This window comes from Arachis hypogaea, chromosome 6, assembly GCF_003086295.3.
Source record: "Arachis hypogaea cultivar Tifrunner chromosome 6, arahy.Tifrunner.gnm2.J5K5, whole genome shotgun sequence".
NCBI lineage: Eukaryota > Viridiplantae > Streptophyta > Magnoliopsida > Fabales > Fabaceae > Arachis > Arachis hypogaea.
In genome coordinates, this window is record NC_092041.1 from 731,907 (window position 1) to 753,487 (window position 21,581).

Here is a 21,581-nt window from a genome sequence, read left to right on the forward strand (position 1 = left end):
AGGAATTGATGAACAATACAAATGGGAAGGGGAAGGGAAAAGACAACTCATGTTCAAATACTTTTCGGATATTGCATGCCATGCCCCTCCAACTTTCATTAATTGCTCATCTGACACTGTTCCATCTTTTTTCGGGCGTTTTTCCTTTTCTGTCGGAGAGTTCCCAAGCTTGCAACATTCAATTCATCTCCCACTTTTTACTCTTTAGAATTTAGAGTGTTTACAGTTTATTCTCAAAGTATCAAAATTTTTTATTAAAAGTTATTAAAAAAGTATTCTTATTAATCATACAAAAAAGATGTTTTGTCACTAAAAAATATTTTTAAATATAAATTAACTAAATCTAAATATATTAACAAAATATTAGAAGTTTTAATTTTTGGATTTATCCATTTTGTACTCTAAGAACACGTGTTAAGATTATAAATTGAAAATTTTTTTATTGAAAATACAAAAATTTAAATTTTTGATATATTTGTTTTGTATTTATTAAAAAAATTTAAAATCTTAAATCATTAATTTTTTATATTAAACATCTTGACAAATGTTTTTAGCCAAACATACGAAAATATTTCTCTTATTTAAGATTAATAAATACAGGTGAAAACTCAGATACAGTCGACTTCACGTGAAGTTGATAATTAGTGCCATTGCATGAAAATTTAGTCAAATCAGTCAAATTATTTAACGGTTTTTGGATATCAACTTCACGTGAAACCGACTGCACCTGAGTTTCTACTATAAATATAACATTGTTGAGATGTTAAATTTATTCTCTTAATAAAATATTGTTGTTTCAACTTAAATATAAATATATATATATATATATATATATATATATATATTGGAAAAAATTTTAACCCCTAAACATATTTAATTAATATTCTTATTATATATAAAACAGAAGTAAAAGTGAATTTTATGAGAGATATATGTAAAATATTTATAATTAACTAAAAATTTAAAATTGATGATGGATAAGAATTTAATTTTAATATTTTGTCTGTATAAAATAATTTTATATATATATTTAATTATATAATGTTATATTAATAAAAATAATTATATTTTATATTGATTATATAAATAATTATTTAAAAAATAAATATAATTGTATGATAGTATAAAATGTTTTACGTTATTAATCTCAATTGATAATAGATACCAAATTGAAGCAACGAAGATTAACAAAAAAGCATTATCAATATTGTAAATTGAAGAAAGCATATTAGTAGGCACATGCAATATTGGAAACTTTGCGGGAATAATTGCAATTATGAAACCGCTATTGAGGCTCAATGGATGAGACAATATTTTGACATTGATGTATGTCGCCAACTCGCCATGCATTCAATTTCATTCCCACATAAACTGATACGCATAGTGGGACCCACTAAATGAATCTCTTCGATGGTCCAATAATAAATAAATAAAATATAGTACATGAATGAATCTCATCATTTGTCCATTCAAACATCTGTAGTATAATAATAATAATAATAATAATAATAATAATAAATACTTCAATAAAAATATCTTTGCATAAAAATAACATTATAAATTATTAAATAATTTATTTAATTATATTAAGTTATTTAATAGTTTATAATACAATTTTTATGTGAAGAAATTTTCGTTAAACTATTCACTATAAACAATATTTGGATTGGTACTTTTATCAATATTATTTACTATTTTAAATTAATATTTTATTCTATTTTTATATTATTAAAATTTAAAATTTGATATAAAAATATTTTTGTTAATCATGTAGTTTTGTTGATAAGAAGAAGAAGAAGAAGAAGAAGAAGAAGAAGAAGAAGAAGAAGAAGAAGAAGAAGAAGAAGAAACACAAAAAGGTTTTTGTTAATTTTTTTTTCTAATTAATTACTTAAATTTACTTGATAATGAATTTTTATTTTTTAATAAATTGAATATATCAAAACTTTAAATATGTAAACTTTTATCTAAAAGTATATTAATTTAGAGAAGTAATAATTTTACTATTTTTAAGTATATCTTTTAATAGTAAAAAAAACAATATTTTAAATTTTTTACTTTTTATCAATTACTTTAATTTATAAATAATAAATGTAAAAGAACAAATTACACACAAAATTAATAGATATTTATGACATTTTTTAAGTTTTAATCTATCAGAAGGTTTTTTTTAACAGATTTAAACTCTTTGAATTTAGAACTTAGAACACTAAAAACTTTAAATAAAATAAAAATATTGCACAATCGCACACAATCAATGAAGAAACAACAATGGCATTTTAACATGCGTGATACCACGCAACATGAAATATTCTGAAATCTGAACCGTTCAATTTACTTTTGCATTGAGAAGCGATAACGATTACAGATTAGAGTACTAGACGGATAAAACCATGTGGGTAATGTCGCTCATGTTCATGCAACCCCAAAGTCAAAGTCAAAGGCACCTGAAAACTGTAAAGTGTAAACTTCCTTTCATTTCAGTCACATGGACGGAGGACTTGACTATTTTGTCCGAAAATTTTTTGAAATGAAATAAATTAATTAATTATTTTCTAAAATAAAGTAAACTAATTTTATTTATCAAAATGCACTTTTTTCAGGTTGGAGAAGGATTTTTTATTTAAATTATTAAAATATAATATTTACTAAAATATGTGATGTACAGATAAATTACAATTTTATATACATATTACACATATCGGAATACTCAGTTCGGATATTTGAGATATATTACAATATTAAAAAAAAAAAAAAATTGATTGCACTCGATACGTAGTTGTACATATCTAAGGTGCTGAGTACTCGAGATAAGATCAGAAAATAATTCTAATCAGTGTACGTAAAATATGTGTATAATTATATAGGGTCTCTACATCTTAGATAATTATAGAAAAAAACTATATAAAGAGTTTCAAGACTTCAAAACTACTCACACTACATTCATACCATTACTCTTTATTCTCTTTTTCTTTCTTTTTCATAGATATGGCTAGTAATTAAGTTTTTTTGTGGAATTTATCCCAATGGAATCATAAACGGTGAGGGGGAGTAATATCTGAGTGTATTTCACTCGTGATGTTGTGCACTTGCCATCTTGATTCTCTAGTTAAGTTGAAAAATATCATATTGAACAACATGGGGTAATAAGTTCCAAGAAGGTGAGAAGAGTTGTCTATAAATTTCTATCAGCGCCACTAAGTGAAAGGTTTCTTAATAGGACATTTTGTATCCAAGCCGATAAGCATTAATATTCGACGTACATGTTCTGCTAATGCATAACATATGATAGAATGATATGTTGCGATTCATGATGTAGGTGGTGGTTGTGGGTCGTCCTTTTCAATCCCATAGATAGTTCCGATAACGATGACACCGATTTACTATGCTAAACCTTGTGGTCGTGTCAAAGAAAACAAGATACTAATTTGGATTACGTACTAAAATTGGATAATCTAATAAGAGTGATTTCTCTTAGGAGTATGTGTCAAAGAATCTAGCTGGTAGGAGTCGGTTTCTTCTTCCTCCGCCTTTTGACAATTCCACAAGTATCAGATTTTCAAGTCATTATCACACTCTTAACTTGGACATTATGCAATTAGATAATCCTTTCAACCTTGACAATAGGGAAGATTATAACACGGATAGCAGTAAAAAATTTCAGGTAGGCCATAATTTTAGGAGTATAAATGTTGTTCTCCAAAGTTGCGAGAATCGGACCGCCAAATAAACCAATAAAGTCATTAGTTAAATGATTCACTGGTTTGACTAGGGTTCAACTGGTTTAATTAAATATTAAATAAAATTATTAAAAAATTATATATAATTTTAAATATATAATTCAACTATTTTTAACTTATATATAACTCGGTTCTAATTAATCTTTTGGGATTCTTGGACAGCATTGACAACATTGTCTTATGGTTGTTAATTACTTTGTGATTGTTCCATCTTTAACATACAATAAAAAATCATGAACAAATTAACTCAACAAATAAATTTGACAGAATCATTCAGCAACTCACTATTCAGACATTCAGTAAATCATTAAACCCAGTTATATTAACAAATAACAGTAGAATAAACAAAAATAAAAAATTCACAACTCAACTAATCAGCAACTCGATTTTAAATAACAGCAACTAATAACTATCCAAAAATCCACTAAAAGATATTTTTTTTCTCTTCATCATGCTATGTACCTATTATTAGATGTCTTAAATATTTAAATGATATTAATTTATATGCTATAACTTTTGAACAATTATTATTCATATATTGATGTAAGTTCAAATTCTATAACCCAAATATGAAAGATTTTTTTCTAATATAAAATAAAAAATTAATTAATTATTGAATAAGATTTTTAAACTTTACTTTTTTAAATACGATTTTTTTTGTAATTAAGATAAGTTTACTACACTTTCGATGAATTCTATCTTACGTTTCCACAATAAAAGTATATCTGTTGGAGAGCAGATCAGAGAATCACAATTTGATTGTCTACTTTCGTTCTCATTATTGACATTTTTTTCTACAATGTCAAGGAATCTATTGTCATCCATTCATTACAATGGTGAAATAGTGTATGATGAAGAAGGTTCTATCGTTTTTAGATCGGGGCAACCGATAATTACCTATATGACACAAGGAGTCAACAGTCTAACAGCATTGAAAAATCTGATATTGCATTTCGTCGGATAGCAAGAGACAAAAAGGGTGAAAAAATTTACTACAGATATCCGACTGAAGTAGATGACAGTTTGTTTTATAAAAGGTATATTACAGTTGTCTTGTCTCTGTTGCTAGTATATTTATTAGACCACGGTTGTGAGAAATATTTCTATTGTTTTGAATTAGGTATCGTTTACGTGACGACGAAGACGTACAGCTTATAAGGTCGTGGCACAACTGATGGATAAATGTTCATCTGTTGGAATTATTCATGATTCTCGTTGAGTTGGGTGGCCGAGGATCATCTGCAAATACTGTCGACGATAGTCCATTGAGTGGAGCTGTTAGACGAACTACTAGAAGGACGATGGTGGATCTAAATATGCCACCTAAAGATAGTCAAGAGGGGTCTAATGTTAAAGTTCGTAATGTTGACTTGATGTATTAAAGTGTTGAAAGTCATGAGGGTTCTGCTATCAGGGATCCAACTATGGATCAGTATAAAGTTACCCCAATGACGGAGATGATACTGATGAAGAACCATCCGAAATTCCTTATGATGGTGATGAGGAAGAAGAGATGAACTACTACGGTGATACACAAATCACTCTGACACAGCCTGCCATTTTTCGACTATATGATCGACCGGATCATTTCACGAGGTTGAATATCGATGCAATGACTTCAGATTGGTCGTTTACCCAGAGAGGCCCCAAAGAGGATCCAAGCAACGAGTTTGAGGTTGAACAATAATTTAAGAAAAAGGAAGAAGTTATGTTGGCAGTTAAGTGGTACAGCATCAAGATGGTTGTGGAGTATAAAATAGTAGAGAGTGACCAATTGAGGTGCAAGATCAGAGGCGCCTACCAAAGAAAAACAAAAAATAAAAAAAAAGGGATGGTAAAGATAAAATCTATACATCGTATCCTCGTAACTCAATAACTGCTGCTCCATCTAACCACACTCTAGTAAAATAAAATCACATATACCGAATTCAGTTCCTTTTACATTAACTAAATTATTAAAAAACATATTTAACTCTATAATTGTCTATCTTAGTTCTTAATCAGTTTATAAACTTACTAATTTAAATTTAACCCAATTACATGATGCCGTCAACTAACACCCTAAACAACCCTAATTAATAACTAACTGAACCCTAAATGTTACTAATCATATTTTTTTCTAATCTAATTTAACCTAATTAATTATTCTACTAATTATCTTGTAATTCACAAGTTAAACTAATTATTCTGACTAAATTAACTAACAATTGACTCACAACTTATACTAATTAACATGTTATAAATAATAAACAGTAACTGTACTTGAAAACAATAACATAAAAATTCTAACTAACATATAAACAATAAATCTATAACTCTAACTAACATGCAACCTCTAACTAGTAACTTTATCTAACATGTAAATAGTAATTCTAACTAAGCTAAAAAAAAGTAACTCTAACTAACGTATTATTTACTGACCTAAAATCGAGAATGTCAATAACGAACTTCACAGACGTCGAAAAGACAGAAAGGAGAAACAAAGTAAATTTGAAGGAGAGATTGGAAAAGAAAGAGACAAATGAAAATGGTCTCATCAGCTTTATATATAGTGTCAAACTCATTCTAGAGTTCGTTGGAGGTGTAGCGAACTTGCCTTAATTACAAAAAAAAAAATCGTATTTCGAAAAAGAGAAAGTATAAGGAGCCAATGAAATATTTGTACAATGTATATAATAAAGGTTTAGGAATGTCCGATTCAATAATCAAACGAAAATACAGAAAAATCAAAGAGAAAAGGAAAAGGTTTATATTAAAGAGGAAGGAAGAAGGAGATATTTATGTTAAAAGTCTTTTATAAGTGATGCAACGTGTAACTCTAAATCATTTAATTGAATTTCGATAGTAAAATCACTTATATACAGAATATTATTGTAAAATGTTTATGAGAAATATGAAAAATAAAATTGGCTAATAAGCATGCAATATGATTATTACAATATATAGTTGGTGATAATAAGAAAAACATATTTTATGTTATTAATTTTTTTTTAAATAAAAGGTTCAACACAATATGATGGAGCAGTCAAACAGAAATAAAAGTCAAAATAAAGAAACGCAACAACCCATAAGAAATAACTCCTTATTATCTCCGATATTGCCATCAACAATTAAAGAGGTCTACACCTCTCCACTCATCGTGGCTCAGCATATATATATATATATATATATATATATATATATATATATAATTCTATATTATCACATTATAAAAATATTTAATTTTTAAACACACTACTTAAAAAATCTAAATGCATGAATGTATAAAAATACTTATGGTGCATCAAAACTATTAAAATGAGAATTTTTTAAATAAATAAAATAAATAATTATTTATTAATATATAATTCTTTTAGAAATTTATATTTTTTATTTTATTAAATATGTCGATAGCATTACGATTTGGATCAATTAAAAAAAATCGATATAATTTGTTAGATGTTATTAATTTGCTTTTTATTTTTCTATCTAATACAATTTTATTCAAAAAATTGTGATTTATATTGTATCAATATGAAATTTAATTTTTAACCAAATTTAATTGAAATTATTGTAATTTCGATTAGAATAAATCTTTATATCTAAGTAAAATACTTATCTAAGTTGTTATAACAACTTTTTAAATTATGTGCTTCTTCTCCTTCTTTTTATTCTCCTTCTTCTTTTCCTCGCATTTCTTCTTCTTCTTTTAAATTTGTGCAGGTTTTTCTTCTTCCCTTCTTCTTCTCATCCTTCTTCTTCTTCTCCTCTTTCTTCTTCTTCTTCTTCTAAATTTGCACACGTAGATTTTTTTTTCTTTCTTTATTCTTCTCCTCTTCTTACTTCTCCTTCTCCTCCATTCTTTTTGTTTATCGTCATCACTATTAACACCAATATTTTGCAAACGTCTTTATTAGTTCTGATTTTTATCACTAAATAAATTCGGTTCGTTTCTTAATTTATTTTGATTCATGTGTGTTAATTTTGGTTCACTTTTTTATTCACAAGTGAACCGAAATGAACACACAAATGAACTAAAATTAATTCACAAATGAACTAAAATAAACTAAAAAATGAACTAAAATTATTTAATGATGACATTAGAGAAAATCAAAACCAATAAAGATGTTAGCAAAATGTTAGTGTTGTTGGTGACGACGACAACGAAATAAGAGGAGAAGAAAAAGAAGAACGTATGCGTGAACAGTGGCGGAGTTTAAAACGAAATTTTAGGGGGCAGATAGAAGATAATTGTCAAGATGCTTTTGATATGAATCTCATTTAAGATAAACTTGTCTAACCTCATCTTTCTGATTTGGATAATATTACCAAATTTGAAGCCATTTTTCAGGGTATCGTTCTAAAGAATTAAGGTCAAACTCATCAGATGTAACTCTTTAAATTTTTAAAGGTTGTATCTTACTTTCTTCGTGATTCATTAAAATAGAAGAACTATCTACAGGTGTTGATATTGTAAAAGTTATATGTTTTCCTTCTTAAATATTAGCCTTCCTCTTAAAAAATACATCATTAACTCTTTGATTTTTTATGACTATTTTATATAAAAATTTGAATATATATCCAGTAAAATATATAAAAGAAAATTAGAAGCACAAATGTTAAAATTTATAATATTTATTGAATTTTTTTATCAATTTATACACATACAATAATATCAATACTTATTGAATATTCTAATATTTTTTATCATATAAAAAATTAAATTAAATAAACAGTAAAATATAAAATAATATTAAATTACATAAATAAAAAATACTTAATTTTTGATATTTGAACTCAAAAGTAAAGGGAGTGTTGCTTATTGAATAGAGAGCTGCGAATACACTCAATTCATTCCAAATCTAATATGTTTTGAATGTTTAAAACTAAAAATTATTATGCAATAAAAACAAGAGATGAAGATTAAACTTTGGTATTTTAAGTCATAATAAAATATTTGAGCCAACTGAATTATTTTTTATTTTTTAAAATAGTATTACTAATTTTTTTAATAAAAGTTTGGGGGGCTATGGCCAGTTGGCCACCCATTGTCTGAACTAAGTTCCGCCACTGTGCGTGAATTCGAAAGAAGAAGAATGTATGCATGAATTTGAAACAAGTGTTAGGAAATTATTTAATTTTCTAGTTTATTTGTGAGCAATACATATATTAATCATAAGAGGCCTGTTACACATACAAGCCTTTTTAGCTTACAAGCTATACAAGTTGGTCTAAGTAAAAAAAAAAAAAACACGCACACCACTCTTTTAAAATCGAGCGTCCAATTATGCTGCACTCTTCCTCTTCTTCCTCAATCAAAACGCAAATCGTCAAGATTCGCACTCTTCCTATTTTTCCTCAATCAAAACACAAACCGTCAAGATTCAAGCAACATTCGAAACAAAAGACACATTCCAACTCCTCGCGAAGAGTATAAAAAATCAAGAAGAAAATATACAAATCTCCATAAAAAATGACCAGAAAAAACGAAGAAACATTATTCAAGGTACTGTTTTACTGTTCTTTTAAGTTTTTTTCTAGATTGTCTCTGTCATATGCCTCATCCTTAACCAGCAAAACATTAAAAGATTTCAAGAAGAAATATACTGTCTCCCCCATGTTTTGGGTGTATTTCTTAAATCCTTTGGGTATATTTCTGTAATCTTTTGTGTGTATTTCTGTAACCATTTGTGTGTATTTCTGTAATCTTTTTTGTAATCGTTTGGGTGTATTTCTGTAATTGTTTGGGTGTATTTCTGAAGTTCTATTATCTTCAAAATAATTTCAAAGCTTGATTTCAGAAACAATGAAAATCGAAAAAAAAACGAAGCAAGAAGGAGATCCAACAAATTTGGCAAAAAAATTGAAAAAAGAAACGAAATCTTTTGAAAAATAGAAGTTATATATTTGCGCATTAATTGATTTGAATTGATTAATAAGTCTGTTAAAGAGGCACGTAACATAAGCAACGCGTTTAGTGAGTTTTGTTTTCTTCAGACTTGTAAAGCTTGTAAGCCCAAACACTTGTATGTAGAGATTAATCCTTTTCATAATCACAAATTATGCTATTTCAAATTAAATGATTTATATAGTGGTGATCTCACTTATTGTTATAAATGCTAAATTAAATAAATCAAATACTTTTGATTTTGAATTAAATGAGAATAAAATAAGATATTATCTTTTGGGCTCTAGATAATTATCTTTTGGATTTTAGATATATTATCTTTTGGACTTTAGATACTATTTTTTTGGACTTTAAGATTTAATGGGTGTCATACTAAAATATAAATAATGCATTCAGGGTTTCGGTATAGCAACTCTTTTCCATCAGACAACCTAATTGAGGAAGATTGAAAGAATCACAAGATCCAAACTCTTCCGTAATTCATATTTATGAATTCAGGTACGTTTCTGCATTCAAGTATTTTATATAATCTACATTCTAAAAATATTATAATTTAAATTTAAAAATTAAAAAAGAAAAATAAAAATATTTTAAAAAAAATATATCAATAAAAAATAATTTATTAATTTATTTCATTTATTTTTAAAAAATCCTAAAACCCAAAAAAAAAATTGACAATAATAATACTCAATTACTCATCCATGTTAGTAAAACCAAGTAACCAACTAACCAAGCGTGTAAACGAAGGAATAGAGTGATGATTTGAATTCCCCCTCCCTCTCTCGGTTACCCCGAAATCTCCTTCACATTACTCAATTGGTAACCGCCCACTCCATCTCTTCTTGCTCCTTTCTTCATCTCTTCACAACCGTCAAACCCCTTCTCTCCCTCTTTGCAAGGAAAGGTTTGTCAATTTGATTTTTATAAAGTTTTCATGCAACCAAACTCCTTTTTTTTTTGTTTGGGGGATTTGGGGGGACAGAAAACAAAAAAAGGTTGATTTTTTTATTCTTTTTATGCTAGCATGGAAGGTTCACCACTTGTGTTGGATATAAGCTCCGATGAAGAACCGTGTTTGGAAGAAAGTGATGCAAAGAAGAGAATTGACTATGATGATATGATAAAGGAGTGGTTGGTCATGCCTGATGAAGAACCAGAACAAGACCATGTTGTCGTGAATGAACTTGGACACAAGTCAAATTCAAAGTCAAAGTCAAGATCTTCAGCATCAGCGCCAAGTATGAAAGACATGCAAGATCATAATGATGATGATGATTGTGTGATTCTGGATGGTGACCCTGAAAGAGCTGTTACCACTTCTGTAGAGGAAATCACAACAGCTGCCTCTGATGAGTTGGTTGTTGTTGGGGAGAAGGGTCAGGTCTGGTGTTATCTCCATTTTTGATACTTTATTGTTTGTTCTCTCACTTTCTTAATGTCATGCATATGAAATTGAATGTTTGTTCCCCCTCTAATATACCTAAAATTTTGTCTTATGTGAGCTGAGATTTCACCATTGTAGCATTGTAAATGTTACTATCTTGAGATTTGAGATATTTCCCCAAGTGTTTGAGTTTGAGGGTTTGCAAGACCAGTGTTTGTGAGCTGTGATGTTGGAGGGAAAATGAGAAGGAAAGGGTTTAAAGAGTGAAGTAGATTTCACTTTCTCATCAAGTTGCTTTCTTTCCCTCCAAAATCCTAACTTGCAAACATCCCATTAATTAATTTATTTAAACTTTTCTCAAGTGATAATGGAGATTGATAAGTTTGCTTGTGGAGTTAACTATATGTCAGTCTCCATCGAAGACCGAAATTTGTTTGATATGCTCTTTCTTTCAGAGTTAATCCTCATAGGTTAGTTCCTTAACATTTGGGGTGCACCATTGCCAAGTTTAGCATCATCAGAATATCCTACCGGACATGAAATATCTGTTGTGAGGGAATTTGAGACTTGAGAGGGATAAAAAGATTCGAGGAAGGTATGGTGCAGAAGACTGGATTCTGAACATTGGTTCTGGTATCTAATTGGTTTTGGTTGAGATCCTTAAATTTATGGATCAATGTTAACTCAATCCATAGTTTTTGGAAGAGTCCTGTGTAATTGTGTAACCATGTGAATGTTTGTTGGTTTTCAATTTTTCATGTGTGGTCTTGTTTACTCAACATAAAAATTTTCATAATTTCTGTACTCATGCCTGAATGTAAGTAACATTTTAGATGCATAGTTTCATTTTTGTTTATAACTTGCAGGTTGCATGCAGAGATTATCCTCATCCGCGGCATCTTTGTGCCAATTTCCCCTTTTCTTCCACCCCCCATGAGCAGCACTGTGAACAGGTGAAAATCATACTACTTAATGCTATGCATAACTTTGTACTTAGCTGGTTTCTTTTTTCTATATGATTATTTATTTATTTGATGCTGTGCAGTGCTATTGTTACATATGTGACTGCCTATCACCATGTCCAAATTGGGGCACTGGTCTTTCAAGTGCAGATCACTGTCATGCAACTGCAGGATCTGGGATGTGGGAAACTCTTAGGAAAAATTTCAAGTTGGGAAAGATTGCTCCAATACCAGCATCGACCAATTATGTCACTTCATGCGAGGCTGTGAATGATATACACAACCTTGAGCTACGCCTTGATGCTCCTCGGTGTTCTCCAGTTTCCCCATTATTGAATCAGTCATGGAATCCGATGGATATTCCTCAGTTTTCTCCAGTTTCCCCATTATTGAATCAGTCATGGAATCCGATGGTAAGCCTCGAACCTCAAAATCAAGCCTCTAACACAATCATAGCATGGTCAAGCTCCTTGCAAAAGTTTAGATCATTGAATCAAGTCTCCATGCCAATTACCATTCCTTTACGTCCCACCACCAACGCTGCACTTCAACATGGTGCAAACCATGCTAGATCTCCTGAGTCAGCATTTCCTTTCGCAAGGAGCGGATACCAGTCCCATTCTGTTCCAAGGCAAGTGCTAGGTGTACGAAATCACACCATCCAAAGGGGACAAGTTCATGGCGCTGTCTGCTTAAGCCCTCAGTTCCTCCATTCTCATATGATTGCCAGAGGAGTAAACAGTGCCAGGAGCATCCCAACGACAAACTACACTTCTCATGGTGATTCTTTTGGCCTCAGCAGTCAAGTTGGTTCGGCACAGGCACAGCAATATGGTAGATATCATCATGCAACTGGAATTTCTAATAATGGAACACCTTATGTGCAAAGTGATGCTATTGTACCCAATACCGTAGGGTACCCACAACTGATACCTGGAAAAACCAGCCTGAACTTTATTGATGTGAATAGAAATCAGCATCTAAATGAGCATCAATTTGTAAATCAAAATGGACCTGCTCAAGCAAAGATTGTGACATGTGGAATGTCAATGCAAGATGCATGCCTACAACTTGGTGAAAGTCAAAATCGAATTGAATGTGCAGGGAATGAAGAGAGATCTATAAACCAACCCCCCAATATTAAGAATTCAGGTACGGAATTTACTCAAAGCCGAAACCTTGGCTCAATTGATGATATCAAGAACTTGCTTTTCAATGAAGACGAATCTTTTCCAGAGGACGGTGCTTTGCCATCTGACCTGAATATAACATCTTATCTCGAGTCCAACTGATACAGGCAGGTTTGTTTTTTGATTTTGATGGCCCCTCAAGTAGTCTCGAAGTGGAACATGTTTAGCTTAGAAATATTGCCAATGAAGGTGAAGCGCTTTGCTGCTATCTTCATTATTCTTAATAATGGCTAGTTCTCAGTAATGGCTGCTGGTTGGATGATGCTACAGTGGCTAATTGTTTTTTTTTGTTAATAAGTTATTACTTAGCTTTGAATCTATGGCATCCCTGCATATGGCTAATCAAGTTGTGCTAACTGCTATTTTTGATGTCTCCATTGTAGGTGTTGGTTCTCGTTATTTTCCTTCGGTTATGTTAACCTTAGAAAAGAAAAGAAAAATCTGTAAACAACTTACACTTACTTACACTACCCGAAAATCATATGCTTATTGTGGGATGGAAGAAATCCGTTGATTTTGTTAATTTATCTTTGTAACACTTCAAAATACGAGAGGAAAATGATTGACTCAAGTTGGATAACATGAAGGAAAAGTTTTGGTGAGAATACAAATATCTTGATGTTTGGATTTCAGTTTAATTAAGGGTGTGTTTGTTTTATTGTTTAAATTACACAACACACGTTTAATTGTTTGGAAAGTCTCAATTTTTGTTTGGCTTGTTTTTTCTTTCTAAACGCAAACCGTTTACTAGAAGGAAGAAATTGTAATTTTGCGTTCAATAGTTACTATTGAAGATGTGATTGAAGAAATTTATTTTCTTTTTGCCAATTTTATCCTTTATTCTTATTTGATGTATACTGCTGTCTTTTATTTTAGGAATAATAAACATCTTCCCAAAAATTTAAACTACCATGTCATGATACTACTCATCCCAAAAACTTTAGCTGATGGGAAAGGTAACACTAATGGTTATATTTCTAATACTTCATAAACCTCCATTGTATACATTGTACAAATATTCCATTGACTCCTCATTCTTTTCTTTAACAAAATGGTCCTGGGGTCCCATTGAGGTCCCATTTGGTTCATTTCCGTGTCCACTAGAGATAGAGACACGGTGGTACGTATAGACTCCCATTGAGGTCCCATTTGGTTCATTTCCGTGTCCACTAGAGATAGAGACACGGTGGTACATATAGATTGATTGTTTGTTGAGACACAATTTTAATAGATATGGTTATACACAGATGCACATAAAAGATATGTATTTAGTGTATTTTCTTTAAGCGGTGACATTGAGACAACCCATAAGATACAGATTTTTTCAATTCCATCCTTGATTGTTTTTTTAGAATTTAGATTCTCTAAATTTTAGATTTTTACTTTAGAGGATAAAGTGAAATCTGTCACCATTGGATATTTTCTCTTTCATATTTTTTCTTGGTCCCACCTATGAAATAAATGATGATAGATCATATTTTACTCTATAAAGTGAAATTCAAAGTTTAGAGGATCCAAATTCATTTTTTAAAATACAATTTTATCATTTACCCAACTCTCATGACTCTTCCTCTTTTTCTCCGGTTTATTCCACATTCCTACCTCCATTCTACCTCTGTCTTCTCCTTCCATCGTTGTCGCCGCCACCACTACTAGCGTCATAACTGCCTCCCTCCTTTATCTGTCTCTCCTCCTCTCTTCTGCCTTCTCTCTCTTCCTCCGCCGCTGCTATCCCATCTCAATGTTTTTGTCGTCACCATCGTCGTGTTTCCTCTCTCGCCTTCCGTCATCACCGTCATTATCTCTATCGTTGTTCCGCCTCCAGATCTGTCTTGACCCACCTCTCTTCTTCGTCGCTTGTGCCGACGTCTTTGTTGCCTCGCCTTGCCTTCGGATATACTTTCACCTGCTTCTCGTTCTCCTTGGCTCGTGCCGGCGCTGACGCCTTCGTCACCTCTCCCTGGATGTAGATCTGCCTTCGCTGCCTCCATATCTATTTTTCAGATTGTGCTTGTTTCTTGTATTTTTCTTTTGTTGCCGATTATTCTTTCTCACCAGATATATTATGTTCAAGTTTCTTTTTTTTTTGTCTGAATTTTTATATATATAAAAAATATTGACTTAATTATTGAATTAAAGATTTTGATGATAGTTCATAGTTATTAGAATTGAGGTTGAAAAATTAATGGCTGGTAGAAAGTAATGTTGGTAGTTATGTTGCAGTGAATACAACACAGGGGTAAATATGACATTTAGTTCAGATAATTGTGTCTTGTATATGTCAGCAAACATAGTAAAAATAATTGTGTATTTTGTGTTTATGTCTTACTGTGTATTTGTGTTTCTGTCTTTGTGTCTGAAAAATATTATCTAAATACTGCCTGAAAAATTTTAAAATTTAACAAATGTATCCCTAACATCTTCAGCAAGCACAATGTTAACGTGACCACCGTGTTCTGGTGACCTGACAAAACCTCCTCCCAAAACCCTAATCCCTCCCTCCCCAACGCACTTTCCCTCTCTCCCTCTCAATGCACTCCCCCTCCCCAACGCAGCCCCCTCTCCTTCCCCAACGTACTCCCCCCTCTCCCTCCCTAATGCAGATTCAACTCCTCTTTGAAGGTGAATCCACAACATCATCATTGTCATCATCATCAAGTGGTGGCTGCAACGTCACTAGTGGAGGCCTCACACCCTAGATTCCCCATCATCACCACCATTATTTACATTATGTTGAGCAAGTTGTTGAAAGCTTAGATTTTTCAGCCTAGCATCAACATTGAAGCCAACTCCAGATTCAGTTTTAGGTGGAATTGGAAGTGGAGCTTGGTGTTCATGTCCTTCATCAACAACATGGAGGTTGATGATGTTCTTGGTGGAGACAGAAAAAGGAGAAAGGCGAGACCTTTGGGCTTGTTCCCAAGCTGGGGTTGGAATAGAAAAGTCGTCGAATCCAGAAAGACCGAGGGTGCGGAGATAAGGACAAAATCACCATCGTTAATGCCCTTGACCCTGATGCTTTTTTGGTTGTTCAAAGAATGAGAAAGGTCAATGAAGGATGATGCGAGAAAGAAGAGGGAACTTTGTAGCAATGTTCTTTATGGCGTTGCGGCGATCGAGGTGTGGCTTCAAGCGCTTACCCCGTACATCCATTGTTGGTCTCTATAAAAGCTCAAAGCTTTGTTCTAAGCTGCAATGGTGTAAACTGTATCGAAAAAGGGGGCTGCGTTGGGGAGGGGGAGTGCATTGGAGAGAAAGAATGATGGAGTGCGTTGGGGAAGGAGTGGGTTGGGGGGTTCGCCTGCTCACCAGAACATGATGGTCATGTCCTATTTTATCAATAATGAAAGTCAGATACTTTTTTATCAGCACTAAAATTTTTCTGAGTGTCGATTTGATATTTAACTATAAAAAAACTATAGCCAAAAGAATGTTAAAAAATATAATTTTAAATAATATAATTCATGTATATTTTAGTAATTTTTATTTAAACATAATATTGAATAATATAATTCAAATAATATTTATTTTATTAAAATTAATTTTAATATAGAATTATTAAATATAAATTATATTAAAACAAATTCACTTTTACTTAAAATTAATTTTATAAAAGTATTTTTATTTAATTTTAATTTGATAAACGTCAATTCAAACACAACCATAAGATAAGTAATACTAGATTAAAGATGAATATGCTTTATTGACTGAAGAGGCACAAAAAAAAAAAATCTCGATAAAGAAATATATCTTTTCTAATATAAACTTGCCATGAGCTGATGAGCAACCAAAGGATAGTATTGAGGTAATGTGTAAGTAATTAATAAAAACTATATTTTTATCGGACTCTTTTAACATGATTTTGGTCAAATAATAATCTTTAGTTTGTAAGGGAGTTGTTGTTCACCGTCTATTATGCTCTATCTATTTTGGTAATTTGTCTGCTTTAGAAAAAAAATGATTTTATTTTGTGAAAAATATAGTATTTTTGAATTGGAATCTTTTTAAAATAAAAAAGTATGTTTATTCTGACTTTATTTATGCTAACATGACTTATCACGATGAAAATATTTAACTTTATGTCAAAAGGCATGAATTAAATCTGAACAGTAAAATTATCAATGAAGTCCTAGAATATTCTGATATTGGTGTTAATGCATACATTTCGAAAAAAAATAGGATGAAGGTTTAGATATTTCATATCAAGATGCTCTAACTTCTGTCTGGGAAAATATTTCTTTCATTGATGGTCTTATCCCTAACCATAAGATTTTAGGTCCTATCTATGCTCAACTACATCGCATTGTAAACCACATTATCCTTTCTCAAAGCGATTCATATAAAATGGTTTATTTTGTGACACATTAGTGTTGTATGCTATCATTATAAAATTTTTTTTTTTTTTTGCTTATTTAATGATAAGACATGTATGAATGTATAAAGAGTGACAAGAATTTGTTTCTTTTTTATGGCATATTTTTAACTTGTATTTTTAAATTTTTTTGTGTTGACCTGACCAATAAGACACTTGAAAATAAAAATTCTTACCTAAAAGAGGGTAGTGAAGCAACAAAAGAAAGGACCTATCAGATCTGAAAGAGTAGTTTTTGATGATGAAGAAGAAGAGCTTGATGACATTCCTCCTCAATCCACCACTGAAGCATCAGCATCCACAGGACACAAATCCCTTTTATACGGAGTTGTAAAGGATATTCTGCAAGAATTTATGAATTTGTTCAATCATCTCATCTCCACAAGCCAACAAGAGAGAAAACTTGCTGTTCGGAATGAAAATGTTTTACGCAAGTCAAGGAATAGAGTGACATTTCTTCTGAAGTACATGGGCAACATTCATGAAGAAGATACCATGGCTATTGATCAAGAAGAGCCTTTAGACACTGAGAATGAAGACTCGGATACCTAGGGATATCTTATGTTAAAGACTTTTGATTATGTTGCACTTAGTTTTTATCAGGTTTTAACTACTGCTTTTATTACTTTCTAGATGACTGTAACTTTTTAAACCTATGCTATTTATTTAGTTATTTTATCTCTGACTTCTAATCCATCTCTTATGGGTCTGGACTTGTTTTATTTTCCTCTCTTGATGATAAGAAAAGTAGTAGAGTAGTAGTTAGTTGATGTTTTACTGTATGTTTTACTAATTAATTGTTTGTTGATCTGTTTGCTCATGTAAATTGCTCATGAGTAATGATGTTCTCTACGGTAGCGTTTGGTAGAGAGACAAAAATTAAAAGACTGAGACTGAGAGATAGAGACTGAAATAAATTTTAGTATTCTGTTTGGTGCAAAGTGAGAGACAAAAATTGAAACAAGAATAAAACTCTAATTTAATTTGCATAAATGATAAAATTAGAATTAATTAATTGAAATGAGGGTATTTTAGGTATAAATGTTATCAAAATTTCAGTCTCTATCTCTAAAAATTTCAATCCTCTGTGTTCCTACTTTTTGAAGGTACTGAAATACTGAAATTTTAAGGATAGAGACAGAAATTTTAGTATCAGTCGATGAGCCAACAAACATGATATTGTGTCTCAATCTCCCGGTCTTTGTCCCAGTACCTCAAAACAAACGCTACCTACATGTGCTGCTATAACTTGTGTATGTTTGTTAAAAAGCTCACATTAAAGGGGAGTATCTTTTATAAAAGAAAGGGAAACAGATCACATTTGAAATGACATCATCAAAGGAAAGTCTTTAATATGAATTTTCGCATTCTATATTTTTTATTTCTATTTTAAATTATGTTTGTCATTAAGAAAGAGATTGTTGAATTTAACAAATAATAACAATATTTGATGATGACAAATATGTTAGTAGTTGGGTTAAAATCCCAATTGAGTTTAATCCTTGTACTTAGTAGTCTTTAATATGAATTTTCGCATTATATATTTTTTATTTCTATTTTAAATTATGTTTGTCGTTAAGGAAGAGATTGTTGAATTTAACAAATAATAATAATATTTGGTGATGACAAATATGTTGGTAGTTGGGTTAAAATTCCAATTGAGTTTAATCCTTGTACTTAGTATTACATGCCCATGTTTCATTGTGAAGTCCAAACAAGGAAGACAAGCAGCCCAACTAGAAGAACCAAATGCAACTAAGGCTACCAAATAAAAATGAGTCCGTAATCTAATTCATTGTCATTCAAGAAAAAGAAAAACAATCATCGGCTGATGGTGCTATGTTGCTTCGAGTAAGGTATAAAGAAGAAAGAAAAGATTCACTTTTTTCACTAAGCATTAAAGAAAAAAAAGGTGCTTCACTTTTTCGTTAAGCACCAAATCAGAAGAAAGAAAAGCAAATCAAAAAAGTTTGGTCAAATAAAAAATAATATACACAAATTAAGCGTAATCAAAAGCGAAAAGATAATTTATTTCCATTAACATGGAAGCCAATTATTTGCTATTTTCTCTTTTCCTCTGAACAACCATTTCGAGTAATATGAAAAAAGAGGTGGCTATTTGTCTTTGTTGTGAATCAATGGCTAATATTAAAACTTAGAGCAAAAGCACAAAGTTAATAGTTTTGATTTATAAAACCCATTGAAAATTTGTTACCAATGAAACTGCATTGCTTAAACTCTGATTTCAAATCCCTGATTTTTGGGTCTAATTGAAGAAAAAGAAAGTAAGTTATCAACTAGCACAATATTCAAGAAATTGACTTTATTTTACAAATTCTAGAGCTGGCTATAGAACTCTATACAAAAAGAAAAATCACTTCAGTTTTGGAAGCAATGAGAGAGAACCCAAAATAAGAAAAGAGAGAAACCTCACAAATTAAAATTTGAAGTTTTGAAAGTATTGCACCTACATTGATAACAGATTCTCAATGAATTTGATAAATCAGAACCATTAATCTTGTGCTTTGGTCCCAAATTTTAATATTAGTCATTGATTCACAACGGAGAAAAATAGCCACCACTTTCTTCATATTACTCGAAATAGTTGCTTAGAAAGAAGGAGAATTCAACAAGTAATTGACTTGAATGGTAATGAAAACAAATTATCTTTTCTTTTCTGATTATGCTTAATTTATGTATGTTGATTTTGATTTGACTCAACTTTTTTTATTTGTTTTCCTTTTTTCTGATTTGGTACTTAACCAAAAAGTGAAACAACTTTTTCTTCTTTGATATTTAGCGAAAAATGAACATTTTTTTTTCTTTGTGCCTTACCCAAAGCAACATAGCACCACTTTTTTCTTTTTTTCTAAATGACAATGTGTTGGATTATGGATTTATTTTCATTTGGTAGCCTTAATTGTATTTGGTTCATCTAATTGGGCTATTTGTCTTCTTTGTTTGTGCTTCAGAATGAAACATGGGCCTGCAACACTAAATATAAGAATTAAATTCAATTGGACTTTTAAACCAACTACCAACATGTTTATCATCACCAAATATTATTATTATTTACTAAACTCAACAGAAAGTTTAATTTACTCTCATTTTTTCCACACAAAAAAATTATGAAGAAAAGCATAATAATAAAAAATTCATAAAAATAAAAAAATAATTTATATCTCTTACTATTATTTATGTGTCTTTTTTTTAAGAAAAAACATAATATATACTAATTTAATATTTTATGATACAATGTCCATATCAATATTTTATCTCTCAAACATAATTTTATGTGTTTGTATCTTTACCTAAATATCTAATACTTATAAATGTAGCCTTAATGATTCTAGAAGATGAACTTATAAATAATATAATATATTTTAAATAAATAATTATTTTTTATCATAAAAAATTTAATCACTAACAAAATTAACCATAAAAAAATTAAATTAACATTATATTCATAAAAGATTAGTATTGTTTAACAAAATATCCACCCTTAAATTTAAAATTGATGCTGTTAAAATTTTTATAATGTTTCCAAAATACCCTCTTTATCACTTTCTTCATCTCAATCCTCTAACCTAACTGAATCTACCATACAACCCTAATAACAATCCTTAGCCCCTCACTTCACCTCCATCGTTCTTTCACATTCATAAATCTCAGCCGCTTAACCTCTCAATTGCTACTCTCGTTGGCTCAGCTACCTCCAGTCACCTCCAACGCCCCCAAATTGTCTACGCTAGCGTCGTCCCTACCAGATCTACTGCTTCTCGCGTCAACATCGTCCTTGCGTTGTGACCATTAGGTTGCCTGTGGTTCTGCGCCGTCGACAGCTTCTCACTGCCAGTCTCGTTGTTAACTGCTCTTTCTCGTCTCTATTTCATCTCGTCGTTGACTGCCTCACCGCCGACTGCTCTTTCTCGTTGGTGATTGTTTCATCGTCACTAGCAACGCCTGACTACCGTGTGTTTTTCCATTCTGAATTTAGTATTTTGAATTGTTTTCATGTTAAAATGGAATAGAGATGTAAAAATGAT

At 30.7% G+C, this 21,581-nt stretch overlaps 1 protein-coding gene across 1 annotated transcript; it reads left to right on the plus strand.

Annotated features, from left to right (window-relative positions):
• Positions 1-10,389: 10,389 nt before the first annotated feature.
• LOC112695148 (uncharacterized) lies at positions 10,390-13,805 on the plus strand. The gene is made up of 5 exons (XM_025747373.2): positions 10,390-10,531; positions 10,651-11,008; positions 11,878-11,964; positions 12,057-13,274; positions 13,547-13,805. The coding sequence occupies exons 2-4, from the start codon at positions 10,652-10,654 to the stop codon at positions 13,263-13,265; spliced, it is 1,653 nt and encodes a 550-aa protein (XP_025603158.1). The 5' UTR covers positions 10,390-10,531; position 10,651; the 3' UTR covers positions 13,266-13,274; positions 13,547-13,805.
• Positions 13,806-21,581: the final 7,776 nt, after the last annotated feature.

What these genes read in the sequence shown, in the direction of transcription:
- LOC112695148 (XM_025747373.2), top strand. Translation starts at nt 10,652, where the DNA reads ATGGAAGGTTCACCACTTGTGTTGGATATAAGCTCCGATGAAGAACCG. An exon ending in TTGTTGGGGAGAAGGGTCAG is followed by an intron (nt 11,009 to 11,877) that starts GTCTGGTGTTAT and finishes TATAACTTGCAG; the next exon opens with GTTGCATGCAGAGATTATCC. An exon ending in ATGAGCAGCACTGTGAACAG is followed by an intron (nt 11,965 to 12,056) that starts GTGAAAATCATA and finishes GATGCTGTGCAG; the next exon opens with TGCTATTGTTACATATGTGA.